This window comes from Maniola hyperantus, chromosome 9 (genome assembly GCF_902806685.2).
Source record: "Maniola hyperantus chromosome 9, iAphHyp1.2, whole genome shotgun sequence".
Classification (NCBI taxonomy): domain Eukaryota; kingdom Metazoa; phylum Arthropoda; class Insecta; order Lepidoptera; family Nymphalidae; genus Maniola; species Maniola hyperantus.
This window is the reverse complement of record NC_048544.1, coordinates 4,332,896-4,353,596: the sequence shown is the minus strand read 5'-3', so window position 1 is coordinate 4,353,596 and position 20,701 is coordinate 4,332,896. Positions and strand designations below refer to the sequence as shown.

At 38.5% G+C, this 20,701-nt stretch overlaps 1 protein-coding gene across 1 annotated transcript in view; it reads right to left on the bottom strand.

Annotated features, from left to right (window-relative positions):
• LOC117985317 (uncharacterized) overlaps window positions 1–20,309 on the bottom strand; it is a 44,988-nt gene extending 24,679 nt beyond the window's left edge. Inside the window, exons 1-23 of the mRNA XM_069500611.1 lie at window positions 19,139–20,309; window positions 18,289–18,435; window positions 17,677–17,803; window positions 17,054–17,191; window positions 16,369–16,462; window positions 15,425–15,574; window positions 14,789–14,930; window positions 13,825–13,995; window positions 13,114–13,246; window positions 12,518–12,646; window positions 11,517–11,618; window positions 11,313–11,440; window positions 10,208–10,351; window positions 9,726–9,861; window positions 9,242–9,337; window positions 8,802–8,912; window positions 7,226–7,315; window positions 6,536–6,707; window positions 4,656–4,819; window positions 3,822–4,035; window positions 3,421–3,591; window positions 3,031–3,218; window positions 2,632–2,736 (exon numbers count right to left, since the gene is read on the bottom strand). Coding sequence (XP_069356712.1) covers window positions 2,632–2,736; window positions 3,031–3,218; window positions 3,421–3,591; window positions 3,822–4,035; window positions 4,656–4,819; window positions 6,536–6,707; window positions 7,226–7,315; window positions 8,802–8,912; window positions 9,242–9,337; window positions 9,726–9,861; window positions 10,208–10,351; window positions 11,313–11,440; window positions 11,517–11,618; window positions 12,518–12,646; window positions 13,114–13,246; window positions 13,825–13,995; window positions 14,789–14,930; window positions 15,425–15,574; window positions 16,369–16,462; window positions 17,054–17,191; window positions 17,677–17,803; window positions 18,289–18,435; window positions 19,139–19,155 — 3,069 coding nt within the window. The 5' untranslated portion in view covers window positions 19,156–20,309. The remainder of the gene's footprint in view (window positions 1–2,631; window positions 2,737–3,030; window positions 3,219–3,420; window positions 3,592–3,821; window positions 4,036–4,655; window positions 4,820–6,535; window positions 6,708–7,225; window positions 7,316–8,801; window positions 8,913–9,241; window positions 9,338–9,725; window positions 9,862–10,207; window positions 10,352–11,312; window positions 11,441–11,516; window positions 11,619–12,517; window positions 12,647–13,113; window positions 13,247–13,824; window positions 13,996–14,788; window positions 14,931–15,424; window positions 15,575–16,368; window positions 16,463–17,053; window positions 17,192–17,676; window positions 17,804–18,288; window positions 18,436–19,138) is intronic.
• Between the last annotated feature and the right edge of the window lie 392 nt (window positions 20,310–20,701).

Here is a 20,701-nt window from a genome sequence, read left to right as displayed (position 1 = left end):
AAAATATGCAATCTATTGTTGTCCATCATCATCATGATCAATCCATCGCCGGCTCACTGCAGAGCACGGGTCTCTTCTCAGAGTGAGAAGGGTTTGGTCGTAGTCTACCACGCTGGCCATGTGCGGATTGATAGAATTTATATAAGTATATTGATAGACTAGATAGTAAATAGATCAGTCTGTCAGTCAGGCCGGAGGAAGTCTTATTATATAAATAGATCTACTATTGTTGTATTACTACCTACTATAAATTATGCTATAGTACTTAAACTTTTTTATAACAATAGGTACCACAAGATGTTTAGCCTTTATTAACAAAAATACACTATCGATAAAATTATCGACACACGCAAGGCCAAAATTAAGAGCGTTGACGCGTGGGACCACTTCGCAAGTTCTTTGTTTGTTTGAAAATGAAGGAAATTTTTGTATGAATTTGTTTTGTTTGCTGGCCATCTTTTTTCCCCGACCGCAGCGATAATCCTTGAAGATACTTAGTGTATATCCCCTTATAGCAATAGCTTCTAATCTGCCTACAAGAATAGGAACAGAGACGGTATTAAAAGCCTTGGTGAGATCAATAATCACGCCTACTACTTTGTTCTTAGCTAGTTATACGATTAACAATTTGATCAGTCAGAAGGTTGATGGCAACTGATTCTCAGATAATAATATGTTATGTCTATTCAAGAAGCTGGCTGGCTGGTTGTTCAGAATTTTCTAGATGACATTTGAAAGCATTGTTAGCACTGAGATAGGTCTATAATTTGTAATTAAGGTACTCCAATAAATTTGTACAATTGTGACTTTAAGGATTTTTTTTCTGAAAGAAAACCTTCAAGCTCTGTGCACATGCCAAGTGTCAAAAAAGAGTTCCATACAAAAATGTTCTAGGGAGCCTTATGAAAATTAAAAATAAATTTTGTATGGATGTGAAGTTTTTTTTCACTGGTTCACAAATCACCAGTGACCCAAGTTGTCGAACATTTTTTGTTTCGTAACCGTCTGTCTGATAGTTTTCAAGAGCCTTAAGGGTATCCTAGTCAGTTTTTCACGTCTGGCTATCTTTATAATCTTGTTGCCCTAGAGTTTTCACTTTTACGCACACGGAAAGTTTGCTCTGCTTGACCACGATACGTGATCATCATTAGCTATGATTGGAAGACTTGAAATTGGCACAATACAATTTCGTAGCTGGGCCAATTTCAAAAGTAGCCTGTCATTTAGTAGGATTTACTAAAAGACCATGCATAACAGTTATTTTTTGTTTTGATATTTCTAGGTCATCTGTAATCAGTCATTGGTATTTTTATGAGTGTGTCAAGAGTTGGGAGAAGGTTATTCCATCGAAAAACTCTTCTCATAAGGCTATCGGTGGCTTTAGTGCCCACAAGACAGTTCTTATATTCTTCTAAGTGACACTGTAAGACTATTCGTATGGACGTATTCGTATGGATAGTTTGGCCTTATGTTTCTTAGCATTGCTATGTCTATCTTCTCTTATTGTAGGCATTACGAGATACTCGTGTGTTTCCGATGTTTTAGTAAACCACTAAAACAAACGGGGCTTTGAGTATTTACCGTGTGAAAGACTGAGTTTTGATATCACTGTAGTTTTTGTATGTTAGAAATAAATGTCTTTGTTAGAAATAACCAGTGAATGTGTTTATTATATGTGTTTTTCGTGGTTATATGTTAACTAAAGACGCACTCAAAATCGTATAATTTAGTAAACGTCTTCCGCAAGAATAAGGATTTGATAGGATTATTATTTTTCAATAAAATTAATAATTCATTAGCAATAGATCTTTAAATAAGGCTTGTTCTTAAATATTTCAACCTTTTTATTCGTTATTACTCCTAATATCTGTAGCACTTCGCACATGAATAATTCCTAAAAAATCGGTAATTGTGTTGAACGCTCTTAACATTGTCAACCGATATAATTTTTCGAGATTATGCCTCGATCTACAAATATTTTAGTAGATTTTTATCTTATGGACGAAAGAAATTCCTTTATTTACCCGGACTCACATTTTTATTTCGCATACGACTTATAATTACAGTAAAACTCGGCATCTTTTCGAGTTTTGTACGGCAGCTCTAATCACGGTGACAATTGGGCAAAAATGGCCCATAGTAATATGCTCAAAAGACTTTGATATGAGCGTTTGCTCATATCCGCGGCTCGCCTGCCCCGCCCACATGCTTCATCAAGTAGAGGGGGATTCCAACATCAATGGGGGTAAGTTATTGAGGGTATTGAACTGTCGAGTTTCTTGCTGGTTCTTTTCTACTAATGCCCTTCAGTATGAAGGGCATTTAGTACCAATAGTAGATTCACTTGACAATTCAAAAGCATTTGAAGTATCCAAAGATGATATTGTGTTATGTTTTTTTTGTTAATACGGAGTTTTTATTGTTAATTCAAAACTAATCTCAGTTTCAACATGAATCCTCAGAAGAGATAGTAGGTAAGTGATTAATAATAATAAATGAGTGCAGTAAGTATTTGCAAGATTTGTACACTTAGTAAGTATTATTAGAAATTTGTCCGTAAGTGAAATGGGTAAAATGATGGAGACCTTCATAAATATAAATATTTTTGTAATATTTATCAGGAAAACTCACCCCAATACCAGCTCTTTCAGCGGCTTTACCAATAGCAGTGTTTTCACCGCGAGGGCCCATCATGATTGCAGCAGTACCTTTGGATATCCACTGGAATGCTTTACTCTGGGACAAAAATATTATTTTTGTTTAAAATGGAGATCATACAATCTCGCATAATCATTTATACTTAATTTGCTGAAACGGGATAATATTATATCCAATGATATCAAGTAAGTTAACTTATATATAACGCGTAAAATTTAACTCCTCACGTGCCATTTTTAGTTTTTGTGTCAAATTTCATGTCAGAAGTACGATTTTAGTCCTTATTTTAAACTGAACCGTACTTGTGACATGACAGTAGTCAACACTATCGACACCATATTTTATTTAAAAAGTGGTTTTGAAAAGACTCACATCTGGTTTCATCTCAGGTGCCCCAATCATAGCATTGAGCTTACTAGCATTAACGGAAACAGGTGAGATGTTGAAACTATCATCGACTCCGGGCGCTAAGTTGCCCAGGATGATTTTCGCAAGATCGTCTTCCGAGCCTTTTACACGATCAAGACAGGCTGCCGCGCGAGGCTCATCGGATGGAAGGCCTGCGAGATATTTAGGTTGCTCTAATACAATTATTACTGCAATCATCGCAATCATTGTTATTGATTGCAAATATTGAATTATCTGAAAAAAACTGAAGCAGAAGAAAAAGCTATCATAACCCTGAATAACCCTGTTAGTAATTTTTTTCAAATAGTTTTCTTTTTAAAGATGAGTACAAAATAAACTGCCTAAGAATCATACCGTTTTCATCACAGCCATGAGGATCAAAGAAGTAGAAACTATCTTCATGCTTCCAAATAGCAGTAGATCCGCCTCGAGCAGTGAGTACGGCGTGTGTGTGCTCTTTGAACAAATGGCGAAGAGACTCCTTGAGCGAGTGAATACCACTGCCAGGTTCTGCATTAAGTTGCCCTGAAAACTCATATAAATTATTGATCTGTATGTCTTGTAAAATGAATACTAATCCACAAAAAAGAAAAGTAAAAACAAAATCGTTGATGTTATGTCTGATTTCGAAAAAGTTCGTAGTAATCTTTCTAGACCATTTTATAGATTTTACTTATAGCCAATCAATCAACTAAATATGTAGTTGGTCATAGCACATAGCAATTTGCAATGCATTTGGTGTCATGGACACTTACCACTATAAACGCTATCCATGACATCAGTTTCAATACAATCATACTCCGATACTTTGAATCTAGTGAGAACATCAGCAGCAGCCAAAGTTCCACCACTGCTCCTCTCTTCTTCTTCCTCTTCTCCGCCTTTTACCGGAGTGTCAGTTAAATTAATCCCCAGACGTTCTAAATTCTCCATTGTATTTTGATAGAGTATGTCTCCTCGAATAAGTGTCTATAAGGGAATAAAGAATTTGTATGTCAAAAACATCAGAACTTTGACCCAAAAAGGTTGACTCTCCAGAAATGCCGAAATCCTAATCTTAGATTTTATAAAGGCTTTTGATACAGTATCACTTTCTTTTGAAAGACCATGTACCTACATATGTGAATTATTATGGCCAGGAAAAGAGACTTTCTAACCAAAAAAATAACTTACAGAATGTAAAGAATAAATTAAAAACTACCTAACAATTTAGCTCGAAACAGCGTTTTGGCATGCCGCAAGGTATATTTTCGGTCTTACACTTTACAGTCTGTACAACAGTAACAACAGGCACTGACATTGATTCTTAATTGATGATCAAATTCACTTGCACTGCACGGCACGGTTGTGCGCACATCTGAGTGTCTGTTTGGCGTGTTTATAGAAAAAAGTCAGAAGTCTGGTTTTTGATGCAATCAATTTGCGGACTACTCGAATTCTGAGGCCGACCGTACATCAATGGACTAAGAATATTATTACTTAAAAAATATTAATTTCAATACACTAAAAAGGTTTTAACTTAAAAAAAATTAAAAAATCCATTATTAAGTTGCTGAAAATAAGTATTTGCCCTGCTTACGAAATCTTACCTCATCAATATCATCCTGCGTCCAAGCTGAGGGTTCGATGACGTGTGCCATAGCGATCGCCGCGATGGAGGCCGGCGTGGCTTGCTTGCCGCGATGCTCTTCCGGGAACCGTTCATCGGCTTCGTGGAAACTGCCCCGGATCACCCATTTGTTGGCTGCCACCGCTGAATGCAACATTGTTCAATAAGAATCTATTTTTAACCAGCGGAGTAATTTGCTGACTCAGTAGGTCGATTTCGTATAACTTGCATCAATCATTATTACAGTCTCAATTGTTGTGATTGGCTGAATTTGTGCTGTTCTTGTTGCAACAATGCATTGTAGCCAATAGTGAGCGAGCGTCAACAAATTAGAGGTAATTGCGATCGTGACATTGTGGCTGTCATTTTACTGCAATCGAGCAGCAGTGGCCCTACCGCGGTTGTTTGACAGCTACAATGTCACGATCGCAATCATCTCTGATTGGTTAATGCTCGCTCACTATTGGCCACAATGCATTGTTGCAACAAGAATCGCACAAATTCAGCCAATCAGAACAATTGAGATTGTAATAATGATTGATGCAGGTTTTAGACAATCGCCCTACAGTTATCAACACTAAATGATATCCATCAAACTCATTTGACATTGGTTGGTTCTATATTGCTGCTTCAGTGAATGATTATTAAAATATTTTTTCGTAGAAACCCCTTAATGGGTTAAAAATAAATGTCAAATGAGCTCCGTGGATACCATACAGTTAGCGAATCACTCCGCAGGTATAAATCCCGCAAATTGCTATTGCGCTGGAACCATGTCTCATCAACATCGAAATGACGTGATTTTGATGTCAGCCGAAATAAAAATATACCAATAGGTCGAAACTTCAGTCTAATGCTGACGTCACTAAAATGGCGGCCACGCGCATTAGCAATTGGCGGGACTTATACTACCACAGGAGCAATAAAATTGACCAACGTCAAGACGTTTAGGTGAAAATCGTACAGGATTGCGAGTCGCTAGACTTCGAGAAACCACCCCAACTGTACACGCCATTTTAATTTTCTATAATATTATGTTCAGATAGATTGGCTTGGAGAGCATTGGGGATTTTATTTGTCACACAGACCGGAATCGGTCGGCAGCTGAAGCAGGAAAGAGCATACATTCAGTTGACAGCTCGAGCGCAGGTTTTGATTCCCTTGAATTGACCGACAACAGACAAGAAAGAAAAGAAAGAAAGAAAATGCATTTATTTGTTGTTGGTGTCACAGATAAAAACAAAGTACAAAATAATGTAACATTTTCATCTGTGACACCGCCCCAAATGGTTCAGCATAATTTCTTGCATCATATCCAATCCAATCCAATCCATCAGCCTGTTTGCGTCCACTGCTGGCCATAAGCCTTTCCAAGAGCGCGCCACCAAACACGGTCCTCCGCCTTCCTCATCCATCCGCTCCCCACTACCTTCTTCAGGTCATCGGTCCAGCGGGTTGCATCATATGCGACAACGAATTGATCCTATAAGGGTTCCTTTTTTTCTGGAGATACGGAACATCATGATCAACCCATCGCCGGCTCACTATAGAGCACGGGTCTCCTCTCAGAGTGAGATGGGTTTGGCCATAGTCTACCACGCTGGCCAAGTGCGGATTGGCAGACTTCACACACCTTTGAGAACATTATGGAGAACTCTCAGCCATGCAGGTTTCCTCACGATGTTTTCCTTCACCGTTAAAGCAAGTGATATTTTAATTACTTAAAAACGCACATAACTCCGAAAAGTTAGCGGTGCATGCCCGGGATCGAACCCCCGACCTTCAATTAGAAGGCGGACGTCCTAACCACTAGGCTAAGATACGGAACCCTAAAAAGTATTACAAAATAGTATTTCTCACGTTTCAACTTATTGACAGGCTCAGGCATGTCCGCCTGTTCAGTGATGTAAACGTCGGATATGCTGAAGGGCTTGCGCCTCAGATCCTTCACGCTGTCCAAGAAATGTTCGCAGAGGCGCGCAATACGACCGAAATACAGGAGGCACGCTTTACCACCGTCTTGGAGACCAACCTGACGAATAGGTATAACGTAATATTAATAACCGGCCAAGTGCGAGTCAGACTCGCCCACCGAGGGTTCCGTACCATCAAAATCACGGTTTTCGGATTTTTCCTTTACCTGTGCTATAAGACCTACCTACCTTCTTACTTACCAAATTTCATGATTCTAGGTCAACGGGAAGTAGGTACCCCATAGGTTTTCTTGACAGACCCGACAGACTGACAGACTGACAGACGGACAGACGGATAGACACACAGACAACGTCACTTCGTTCTTATAAGGATTCCTTTTTCCTTTTGAGGTCCGGAACCCTAAAAATATAAAGAAAATGCTGATAAATAAAAATAATTATAATGCATATACAGTGCGACAAGGCTCTTTTGGCGCGTGGCAAAAATCGGAACTAACGTTGCCGTCAAGTGTCCCCTTTGTTCTTGTTTGAATAGTCTAAGCCTTTGTTCTCCAACAGCGCCCCCCTGTCAATGTCATTCAAGTGCCAAATGATCCTTGTCCCACTGTAACCTTACTTTGTATCCGTATCTATCCGCCGGCCATGGATGATACACGTAGAACCTTCCACCTTCATTCCAAATTGCAGTTTCAATTTCGCCAGGAATCTGAAAAACACGAAAGATTCATTCTGGAAAGTAAGAATAGGTACCTAACTTAATTTTGTTTAAATCTACATATATCTATACTATAATTTACAATTATACAATACTAGCTGACCCTCTCTCGCTTCGCTTGGGAGGAATTTTAGAAAATTCGCATACAGGGGTGGAATTTCCAAAAAGGCTGAAATACGTATTTTTTCATTTGTAACCGAAAACCCATATTATACAAATTTTCATGGAAATAACTTGAAAAATGATGAACTTTTAAACACACTTCCATCCCCTATTTAATATCCTTGGGAGTAGAATTTTCAAAAATCGTAAAATACGTATTTTTTATTTTTAACCGAAAGCCTAAATACCAATTTTAATCGATGTAACTTATACTTCATTTAAACTTCCTCCTATTTTAACCCCTTAGGGGTAAAACTTCCAAAAATCCATTCTTAACGTAGGTACCCGCTACGTTATAAAAGGAACCTACTGTCTAAACTTCATGTATCTAACCCCAGTGGTTCAGGCTGTGCGTTGATAGATCAGTCTGTCAGTCAGGACAAATCAGGATACTTACATTAAACTATCAATAGGCAGTGGCGTAGCTAGGTAACTAAGAGCCCTGGGGCAAATCAAAAAATAGGGTCCACTGCTATCTAAACTGGTTAGGTTTGTCGAAAAAAAAACTCAACTCAAATTCACAATAAAACGCACATCGATGAATAATAAAACGCACATATCGCTATTCGTCAAATTGAGTACACTGCCAACCCACAGAAAGAATAGGCTACTTGACAATTTTTTTAAGTTGGTCTTAAATGGTTAATATTTGTCCTATTAGGTATATCAAAAAAATTAACACTATATTTTTTTGCGCCCTAAAAACCGTAAAACTTTAATTTAAAAAAATATTTTTCTTAGACAGGTGAAAACACTGTCGGCCATGTTTGGCCGATAGATTATCTGTGCTCTGACGTCATGCATTTGTAAACAACAGTATAACCACAGGGTTATACTGTTGTTTACAAATGCATGACGTCAGAGCACAGATAATCTATCGGCCAAACATGGCCGACAGTGTTTTCACCTGTCTAAGAAAAATATTTTATTAAATTAAAGTTTTACGGTTTTTAGGGCGCAAAAAAATATAGTGTTAATTTTTTTGATATAATAGGACAAATATTAACCATTTAAGACCAACTTAAAAAAATTGTCAAGTAGCCTATTTAGGGGAATTCCCTAGATATAACTTTTGAATTTATCTCAACTGAGTTGCCATCATTAAACCCGGGTTACAACCTGTCACATTTATTTTGAAAATGGGAGAAATATTCAAAAGTTCAGTTCGATCGAGATTTTTTGGAAAGGATTCATTAGGATTTTTTGGTAAGGGATTGGCCCTCTGAGCTTATGGGCCCCGGGGCACTGCCCCGCCTAGCCCCTAGGTAGCGACGCCACTGTCAATAGGTTATATTACACTATTTGGTGTTTTTACCTGTAACACTCCTGCATCGGATTCTTTAAAGAAACTCTCGATGCCACGGCAAAGGTCGAAAACTTTGGGATCAGTGGAGACTAGTTTACCCCAAACTGCTATACCACGATCCTAAATCAAAATAGATAGATCAATTAAAATCTTCCTAAGAGCGATCACGCACTCATCCGATCTAAATCTGTAAAAAATTGTAATCCTATTTGGCCTTATTTTCAGTCTGTTATTATGTAAAATTATATTGTATATATCGCTGTTAATTGCAAAAAAAAAAAAAAAAAAATATACGTCATAATATTATGTCATAAGCTACCATACAAAAATAGTTCTATGACAACTTTGGAACGTATTTTCAAGGACTCGGAACGGATGAGTGCGTAACCACCGTAATATTGGTTAAAAAAATACCTACTTACAAAAGCTATGTATTTTATTAGTTATACCTTACGCATGTATTCTCTGTCTCTTATCCTAAAAATCTCTTTCAATTCTCCCAAAACTAGCCTTCGGATTGGACCACCTCTCTCAACTAAGGACTCCTGAAATTTAAATTGGTAATGAGCCTAAAACGGGTACCCTTCCTTTCACTCTAACTTATTCCCCGTGCCAAGGAGAGATGCTATTTGATCTCCATAACCAATAAGGGTAAATGAGAAGCTCTATATGAAATCAAAAAATGTAAAAAGACTGTTGTATCTTGGAACTTGTATTTATAGTCTTCTGAGGTTAACAGTTCATTAGCGTGATTCAGGATTTACAGGTTTAACTGTGGTGCCATCTAGTAATATCGTTGTAAGTTAGTTTAGTCACAGGTTCGAATTGTGTGTGATTGCTGTAGGATCCTTTCGTATGAATGCAAATAGCGTCATCTAGTGTGTGTTATGTGGCAACCGTCACAGTGTAACCGAAACTGGACATTTATCCTACCCTGAACAAGTTATATCCAACATCAAGAGTCTCATCCAAAATATCTTCATTCCACGCTCGAGCGCGAAGCCGTCTGAGCATCGCCAACGCAGCCACACAGCAAGATATACCCGTGAACGTCTTAAACGTTTGGTATCTGTAAGCCAATACCGTTTGAAATAGATGAAGTATCAGAAGTGGGATAAGTCTACTTGCATAAAAAGGCTAAACTGACTAACATACAGCTCATTCCATGGGATCTAAAAACTTGAGATTTTTCGTGTTTTCCCCGCACACCCGCTCTGCGCTCGCATTAACTCGGTGTAGGATAGCACGGGCGTTGTGCGGGTGTGTGGGGCGTCCTCTCCTCCACGACTCACCTCATACCTCGATTACCATGTCGACCTGTCACGAACTATACCTATTTTTACTAAACCCCTTGTAAGAAAGAATATTTTGAAACTCCGCCAGCATTAAGTGAAGTGGTACTTAACGTTACTTACCGCCAACTAGCCATATGCCTGGTGGCTCTTAGAATCCACTTCTCCACGTCAATCTGTTGATACTGCGAGTGATAGTTTTGGTCCGCAATATCTACGTAACTGTGCATTATTGTCTCGGACTTTGGACGTGGCAACATGTCGTCTCTGTAAAAATGTGTCATCATGCTTATTTTCTGTCCAAGATTTTGTATTCCAACAACGTTAGACGTTGTGACCATCATTATGACACTAGTAACATTGAACAAGTCCTTTTATAATTTCTGATCCCTGTGTTAGGATTTTTACAAGTATTTGTCAGTAATCAAAACTTCCTCACAATTTCACGACTTTTTACCTTGTAATGAGTTATGTGGTCTTAAAACTGAGAGAGGTCCTGGATTCAATTCCCGGCGGGAAAAAACTTATATGTAGGTACTTTTTACTTTTTGACGGCCTTCCTGGCATAGTGGTAAGTACTGTGGTCTTATTAGTGGGAGGTCCCGAGTTCGATTTCTGACAGGGATTTGGAATTTTATAATTTCTAAATTTCTGGTCTGGTCTGGTGGTAGTTACCGCCCTACCGGCAAAGCCGTGCCGAAAAACTGCCAACCCCTTCCAGGTTAGCCCGCTTTCATCTTAGACTGTATCATCACTTACCACCAGGTTAGATTGCAGTCAAGGGCTAACTTATATTTGAATAAAAAACCGGCCAAGTGCGAGGGTTCCGTACTAAAGTCGTATTTTTTCGACATTTTGCACGATAACTCACAAACTATAATTCATAAAAATAAATAAAAACCTGTTTTAGAATGTACAGGTGAAGACCTTTTATATGATACCCCACTTGATATAGTTATCTCACTTCGAAAGTTGAAAATACTAATTAGTTCATGACCACAATTTTATTTTTTTGTGTGATCTAACCCTAAATTCACGGTTTTAAGATTTTTCCCCGAATGACTGCTATATGACCTATCTACCTTCCAAATTTCATGATTCTAGGTCAAAGGGAAGTACCCTGTAGGTTTCTTGACAGACAGATAGACAGACAACAAAGTGATCCTATAAGGGTTCCGTTTTCCCTTTTGAGGTACGGAACCCTAAAAAATGAAAAAAAAAACTTTACCTGCCAAACGCGTGGGCATCCTGGCGTGGGCAGTAGAGGAAAAAGTTTTCCCCTCGCAGTTGCATCAACTGTTCCACGGTAGGGCCGGGCGGAGCGCGCTCCGGAGCGACTGGTAGTTGTGGAGGCGGCTAAAGATAATAATATGACGTGTATAATAATGTTTCTGTTAAAGTATGAATTGTAATAGATCCTTATAGTTTTTACTTCTTTAGGTGTTTTCTGATAAAAATCTCGAACTTTCCTTCTCGATGTGGCTCTTGACGTGGCCAAGCTTACCGCACTGAGGGAGCACAGCGGATATTTTCCCTGAAAAAATTAACAATCAGAATCCATAATTTAAGTATTCATTTTCATAAGTACCTACGTAGGTGTATATCTGTTTTTCAATTATCGAAACTAACCAGAAATATCGGTGACTTATGTAAAATCTATGCTAGAAACCTAAAAATCTGACCTAACTGGCATTTTATTTTATAGTCTGACCAGAAATATTAAAAATTTGCTCAGGGGACGTCACTAGCCTAATTATGGTCTATGACCTTGTTCAATAAACAGGGTCATTAATTATTTGCACGGGTTTCCTGCAATATTATGGCGAGAAATTTTATTTTTCTGATCAGGCTTTTTATCACCGTACCTACATCTCAAACGCTGGATTTAGCAACTTGAAATTTTACGTGTTTTCTCTAACGTAGACCCCCCCCACTAATAATGATTTTAAGATGGAATAAGCTAGTTTTACCTGAAATTCATTTACTGTGAAACCACAAGAAGCTAGTCTAGTTTGCTATAAATCAGGCAATTAAGAAGAATCATACCAACTTTTACTGAACACAAACTGACATTCAGGCCTTGTGTCCACCTGCGGAGCCGGAGCGGTGTTCAGTCGCCCAATCAGATTTTTAAAAGATGACGTGATAATTTTTTCACATCTATTATGATGATGTGTCTGATTGATCGACTGAAATCGCTCCGATGGAAGGTGGAAACCGGGCCTAAGACTGCCAATGACTTTTACATATCTGCAAAGCCGATGGCAGCGAGGTCCAGCGAATCTGATTAAAATAGAGATTAGCCAGAGAATCGCAAATAGAAAACAGCTAAGTAGAAAACTTACCATAGAAAACAATTAAATAGTACATTTACAATAGAAAACACCTAAGTAGCTAGAACATTTACCGTAGAAACAACTAACTAGAACTTACTTCATTTCTCTTTTTCTCGATAAGCGCGTTTATGTTCATGGTATCCCATTCACTCCTGCAGTGTATTTTCAGGGCTTTAAGATCCAATTCGTAACGGGGCACTCGTTCAAGAGGCTCCATTTGAACAACCTACAAATCGATTATAAAAAGGTTCAAATATTAGACCAAACTATTTCTAATAATAAGCAGTCTCAAATAATCTATAACAGGTTCATCATTCACCTTGCCAAATGATATTTTTCAAGTATCGGGCTAGGTCCAGGTCAAAGTGTACCAAAGGTCAAAGGTTTTGGCTGATATTACTCGCAAAAAAAGGCTGGATGGCAGTAGAATAGAAGGAAAGAAGCCAAAAGGACTTAGCGTGGGCCGAGTCCCAAAAGTTGAATGGACCTTTGCGAAGTCTTAGGCACTTGCCAGGTTGTAGCAATTAAGAGCCACTGTACTAACTTCAGAGTACCTACCTACTAAAGGTTCAGTAATAATAAGTACACGTGGCAAGGAGGAAATGGTTGGTATAGCCGTTTCATAGAGCTGCTTAAAAATCGTGATTGGATTGCGAAATTGGAAATTAGGGGTATGATGGTGAATAAGAATACCTCAATATTCGTCAAAGTCAGAGCAGGTTTGGGAGTGCCCATCTTAGCTGTTTCAAGGTCTCCGTAGTTGGCAAGGAAGTCCACTACAAAAGACGTTATTCCTGCGTATCGGAGAAACGCTCCAGCTCCAAATCTGTGTCATGGTAATTTAAATGAGTATTGACTATTGAGTATATATAGTATATTTCAAAGGCTATACTCACGTATCCAGTCGACGTTAGCCCGACTAGTATCGTAGTAGTAGAGTATTAAGTAGTATTTTGATCTTACCTGACCCTTTTACTTTATACCTATGCTAAGTATTTAGATGAAGGAAAACATCGTAAGAAAACCTTCATGCCTGAGAGTTCTACATAATGTTCTCAAAGGTGTGTGAAGTGACTTCACTGAAGTCTACAATGACGATTATGACCTCAACTTTTCTCCTTCTGAGAGGAGATCCGTTCTCAGTATTGGGCTGGTGTTGGATAGAGATGATGTTGATGAACTAAACGAAGGTCTTCTGCAAGGATCTCGTCATAACACGATCTTGGGCCACTTGTCTAGCAGCTTCCAGTAACTTCGTCCACTTAGTGGGGAGCTATTACTACTGACTAACGGCAGAAAAGAAACTATAACACTGATTACAAGAGATTAGCTGTTGCCCTTTGAAGAGTTTTATCCCGTATTTTGGAACATCTTTATCAGCTTCAGCTAAAGGTTGTCTCTTACAATTTGTGCGGACATCCAAGCTCATCCAACATGTGAGGGTCGAAGATATAACAGACGGTCTTCACTTGGCTGCCAGACTCTGGCGGTGGTGGGTGTCCCCAAATAAGGAAATGACGATCGCCAGCCGTTAGGATCATCATGAATGTGGTGCCTACGCGTTTCTCCATGAAACTGGAACAAACGATTTTTCTTTGTAGTCATTTGCACAGTATCTTTGTTGTACCTACTTACCTATTCTTTCTCCTATACAATCCCTCCCACTCACTCTCCCACTCTTGTCAACGACACTACTGGGCGACACCGCTGGGGTGTTGTTTAAAATTATTTTTTGGTAACGATACAAGCGCCGACCATAATTCTTTCTTTTAACGTAGAACCTCACTAGTCGGCAGTCTATTCTGTCTAGTCTGTCTCGTTTTAACTCTGTCTTAAGTCTTAGAAAAGTCGGTGCGCTCTTATAGATTTCACTCTTCTATAATATAAAAATTAATCACCAAATGTGTTGCTCATCGCAAATCTCGAGAACCGCTCAACCGATTTCGGTAATTCCTTTTTTATAATAATCCTTGAAGTACGAGGAAGGTTCTTACGGAGAGAAAAATTTAATTCCACCTCCCCCTCAATTTTTTAAACTCCACCCGAGCGAAGCCAGGGCGGTTCAGCTAGGTGACTATAGATTTCACTAAGTACCAGTGCCTGGACTGTTCTACTTTTCGTACCCATAATTTTATATAACTACTCATATTATCACTACCTATATTATAAATGCGAAAGTGTGTTTGTTTGTTGGTTTGTCCTTCAATCGACGTGATTTTTTGCAAGGGTATAGATAAAGACCTGGAGAGTGACATAGGCTACTATTTATCCCGAAAAATCAAAGAATTCCCACAGGATTAAAAAAAAAACTTAATCCATGCGTACGAAGTCGCGGGCACCAGCAAGTCATAAATATTTATTCACTCACGCCATCAAATCCGAGTCCGGCTGTATGTTATCGGGATGTTTAGCGAGCAACCCCTTCTCAACCTCCTCCATCTTGATTGTATACTTCTTGTCGTGAAAGAAGAACGACGGTAGTAGCTGATTCAGTTGTAGTTGGGGTTTACCTAATTGGGTATTTGCTTACTTTTGAATTTGATAAATATTATTAGTATATTATAAACTAGGATAAAAATAATGACGTACACTGAAAAAAATATTAAAATCCAACAAAGATTTACAAAGTTACAGGCATTTTAATTTTGGACTGGGAGGGTCTTCTATCCCTTTATCGCATAACGAAAATCTGTATGAAACCGCAAGAAGCTACTATGGCATTAGGTGTGACGTCAAACTGCTGTATCGAGCGATCTCTGTCTAATCAGAAATATTTAAATGCTTATAACTTTTTTGTTATTTGATCGATTTAATTAGTTTTTTCAGTTTTCATCATTATTTTTATCCTAGTTTATAATAAAGTAATAAAAAATTGGAGTCAAATACCCAAATCATAAAATTATAATACAGTACAGTAAACAGATCGCTCTAATAGTAAGTGTCACAATAGGGCTACTTCTGATAGTCCTTGTTCTGAGGTGAAAGTGGTCAAAACAAGGTTTACCTTTATAACATTTGAGAGCCAGCATGCACTGCCTATAGTACCGGTCGCCAGAATCAATCAGATCGTCGACATCTCGCTTCACAAGATCCGCAGTTTCCTTCTCTTCTAGGAGAGCACGACACACAACTGCTATGCAGGCGGTTCGCGATCCTGATAATAATTTAAAAGTAGAATTTTTATCCTAGTTTTATTTGAGATATAAAGCTGCAAAGGCTGTAAGGCTGCCTGTCCACTGGTGCGGAGCTAGGTAGCGGAGCGGAGCGAGAAAGTAATGCGGAGCGGAGTTGCGGAGTTTTTCCATACGCGGAGCTAGGTTGCGAGCACGCGACGAGTCCCGGGCAATTGGTTCCCCGCTCAGCTTCCCCTCGTTAAAATGTATGAATTTTTAAGCTATTCCGCAAATCCTTTTCCACTGTAGTGGAGCGGGAGTTTTATGCAATTCTATTGGTTAATATTTGCTCAGCTCCGCTCCGCTCCTCTCTTCTCCGCACCAATAGAAACTGGTGCGGAGAAGAGAGGAGCGAAGGCAACCTAAGGGTATCTAAACTCAACAGGTCTAAAATATATCTTTTATAGTGTTCCCTGTTGGAAGGGAATAATACCTACTATTTTCAGACCAGTCAATTGGTTTAGAAATTATGGAGAAGGTAGGTAGGTACATCGTTAAAGCAAAAGCTCTTCTAATAATTTTCTAGTATTTATTTCAAGGATATTCTTACCAGGTCATTTAATAAAGGCTACACAGGACAAGTACGTCGTCAAATAAAAAGACTTAGTTTCCAAATAAAAATATTTTTGTAACTAAACTTTTATTTTAACTAAGTAGGTACCTAAATACTTTGATTACGTAGTTTTCAGAAATATTCCTGGGCTAAATTAATTTTCATACTACCCAGGACAAAATAACGAACAAGTAAAAATACAGGAAAAATAACATTCATTACCACAAGCTGTTGAAGAATACTTCTTAGAATTACAGCCGATGCTACCCTGGAGCATCATCTTGTTCTTTTCCACTTGAAGGAAGTTGTGCCAGATCTGCAATGAATCTTACGTGTCAATACAAATCTTTATATTATCAAGACAGCGTCGTCCGCGTGGACTACACAAATTTCAAACCCCTATTTTAACTACTTGTGGGTTGAATTTTCAAAAATTACTTCTTAGCGGATACTTATGACATAGTAGCTATCTGTATAGTGCGAGACTCTATGTCTCACTAACGTTGATAGTATTCGAGTGTCGAAACACTTTCGCGTTATAGTAAACTAGATCATAACTACCTTGTTTTAAAGCTCAAATTTGTCTACACATCCACAGCCAACGCTCCAAGCGGAAATGTTGCGAAATTAAAATCAGTGGCTTTGAATTTTTGACTTCAATGCAATATTCTTTAGGTCCATTTTGTTTTGACGTTGTGTTTCGACTCTCGAATTCTAGCAACGTTTGGTGAGACGTAAAATCTTATACTAAGCGTACTGAATGCCAAATTTATTTCAGCTCGATCGGTCTAGTGGTTTGAGCTGTGCATTGATAGATCAGTCAGTCAGTCAGCTTTTCTTTTTTAGCGCAGTGGTGAGCGCTGTGGTCTTACAAATCCTCGGTAAAAACAAAAAGAAAAGAGCTTACCTTCCTTAATTTCGCATACTCGTATAAAGGTTGCGTGATTTGGTCTGGAGGAATCCGCAGCAGCTTCCGACGACGTCTTCTCCGCTTCAAATATGGTGGTACCCATTTTCTTCTTACTATCTCCGGTAGTTCTATTACCTGTGAAAAGTTTACTAACTCAGTTTGAATCCTTAGGTTAAAGAGAATTATGGCGATTACGCACTGCACTTCCGTCATCCGAGTTCTATCCGTCAACCCACGAGAATATTAATTATTGGGCTGTTTAGATGTAATGAATATTATAATATCTCAAGCGAGCGCATCGCGGGCCGTCTTCGAAAAGTAGTTTGGCATATACCATTCGAAAAGCTTCTCTTTCTAACACCTCTTTTAACTTCGGGCAAGTATGTTTGAAACAAACCTTTGAATATTTCGGCAATGAAACTAATGAAAGTGTATGAATTTGTTAGTGATTCTGTCAAATTGTTATAGTCTTAGATTTAACTATAGTTCCTTTTTAGTTTAGTTTATAACGATGGGGCTGGCGTATAGGTCACCTATAAAAGCCCCTTAAAAATCAGATATAAAACAAACTACGATTTACATCGGTTTAAAGATATCTTGTCCGATGTATAAGTACTTACGACTGGTGGTATTTTCTGGGGTGGTCCCGGTGGGGACCAGGGCTCGGTTTTGATCTTGACCTTCGTAACCTCCGGCCAGCGCCGCTTGAAGCGGGCCTTACGTAACATCGCTCTATACTCGGCTTCTCTTTAACCAATCAATGATTTTTTAATGCAAGATAGGCTTGCACTTATGAGGTCTAAATTAGAGTGCGCTTGCCTAGAAGATGCCTATTCTCTCTTGTCTCGAAGTTACCCAAGTTATAGGTACGTGGCAGGAAACACGGACGGCAGAAGGGTGTTCCAAAACATAGCGGCTCGTATCAAGACGAGACGTTGAGCAAAAACGATTGGATGTCGACCACATAAGGATCCCAACGCTCACGATTTTTCGCTGTTCTGTGGTAAAACGGTGAAGGAGGAACTCCACAAGACATGATAGATGTCCACTGCTGGACATAGGTTTCTTGTTCTCTTGTAGACTCTTGTTGACTTCCACACGCCACGGTCTTGCGCCAACTGAATCTAGTGGCTCCCTGCGACTCGCCTGATGTCATCCGTCCACCTAGTAAGGGTCTTCCGATGTTGCGCTTTTCGGTGCGAGGTCGCCATTCCAGCACGAAAATTACTTACTCTCGAGCAATCTGCGATGGCGTCTTCGGTAAGGGCTCGGGCTCGGGAGGAGCTATTTGAGACCCCTTGGCTTTGGGTTTAGTCTTCGATAAGTCCTGTTGTTTCTCGTCCTTCTTCTTATCTGGTGCATCGCCGGATGCTTGTGATCTAAACACATTTTTATTCTACCAAGTAGTTAGGGTCTTGGACTGTTGTAATAAAATGATGTGATTTTTTGTATAGCAAAATTACTTTATTTTTTAGCGTTTAAACTATCGTGAGTGATTTTCATTATAATATCTCTCACCCGGCTATACTCACATGTTTAGTCGACTACTGGTTGAATGTTCCGCTACATTGCTGCCTATAGCTCGGAATGTAATGTCATATAGAGATTGTATGGGGACCAGTAGTGCCGTGACAGGACTGTGACAGCTGGTCACAGCACTGTTGCGGCAGCGCTGCTGCGTGCAGCGTGGTTCGGAAGCATACCTTAACCCGACTAGTTTCGAACCCATCCGGGGTTCTTCTCGCTAAGGACCCCGGATGGGTTCGATCAACTAGTCGGGCTAACGTCGTCTAAACACGTGAGTATAGCCGGGTGAGAGATATTACTTTATTTTTGTCTTGGCCCGGAAATAATCCACAGGATGAGTGCCATAGTAATTTTTACAGAAAACTTGCAAGTTATTTAAATAATTAAATTTAAAAATGGAAAAATATGAATAATATGAATAAAAAAATGAATAACTCGAAAACGATACACTTTTGGGTTGTTTGATAGCTAATGTCCTGTAGATACTATAGCCCCTTAACGGGATCGTGTCCTATTTTCCTGTAACCCTGTATACACGTTTGAAAAAATACTCACTTCTTCTTGTCCGCCATGTTTTACCACTTTTGAAATTTTTTGACAAAAATTACTAATAGAGTTGCGTCGCCTTGATTTTTCTAAAAAATATTAACATTTCAATGTAGTAATCTTATAATAAAAAATAAAGAAAATCTTCTGAAATAAATTAAATAAAAAATGCTTGCAGGTTGTTTTTATTTTTTGATTTTTACGTTTTTTCAATTTTTATTAAGTATGTAGCACAAATACCACATATTTGTTTTGTTTGAAAAATCACTTCAAACTTCAAAAATAATTTATTTTTTATTTTTACTTCTTCAAACCATTTTCAAACATGGTGTAATTTATGAACTAAGTAGGTACGTAGGTACATACTTCCCGTTTCTATGGGTGTTTTATTTAAGATGCTTCCAGACAGTGATTAAAAATGCAAGAAAATGTTATGCAACCTAATGTGAGAACATTATAATAAACTAGCTGCCCCGGCGAGCTTCGTACCGCCTAACAGTCGATTAAATTTTTTTAAATTTTTCTCTCCGTAAGAACCATCCTCGTACCTAGGTACTTCAAGGAATATTATGAAAAAAGAATTAGCGAAATCGGTTCAGCTGTTCTCGAGATTTGCGATCAGCAACACATTTAGCGATTCATTTTTATATAATAGAGATATTATTTTAAAGTTATCTTTTATTTTTAGGGTTCCGTATCTCAAAAGGAAAAACGGAACCCTTAGAGGATCACTTTGTTGTCTGTCTGTCATTATCCTGCAAAATGTCGAAAAAATACGACTGTAGTACGGAACCCTCCTTGCGCGAGCCTGACTCGCACTTGGCTGGTTTTTTTTAATGTTATTTAGAAAAGAATACCATTGAATATTATAAATTCGTGCAGTGTGAGGTCTCCCTAAATTATTGCATCAGAAAAGAGCAACTTGTCTATGGGTGGAACTTCCTTGAACTTTGACCAACTTTTTCTTTGTTTTTAATCGATGTTAATGGAAATCGATTCAAAAAGGGAAATGTAAAAATAGAGTGGTTGAAGTACCTAATTATATTTATAGTCCGCATAAACTCAGAATAAATACCTATAGAAGTAGCCATATGGTGACTCTTACTGTAAGAGCGAGATGGCTAAATGCATTTAAACCCTTATTAGAACGTAACAAAATAATTATTTTTTCGTCCTTATCACTGTGGCCACCTTTTTGTTTGTCAAGATGTTTTTTGTACGTGAGATCTAAACAAACAACGTAAAGTGAGTGAGGTTATATTGACTCAAGTATTTTAAAGAAATAGTTAAGAAATTGATTTGTTTTGTTGTTTTTGAAGTTATTGTGTAATGGTGGGTTGACTAGGCTACAATAGCCGAAGGGAACGTAAAATTGAAGGAATAAAATTTCACAAGTTGAGTTCAAGTGCTTGAGCGAGAGGGACTGAGGGGGCCACGCTAGTTGCATTGATATCTGTAGGTATAATAATATCAGCTCTGGTGTAAAATAACTTTAACGCGCCATTTTAACTCTATGGTTCATCTGTCATGTCCAAAGTATGGGTTCATCATTAAATTAAGGATTAAAATCGT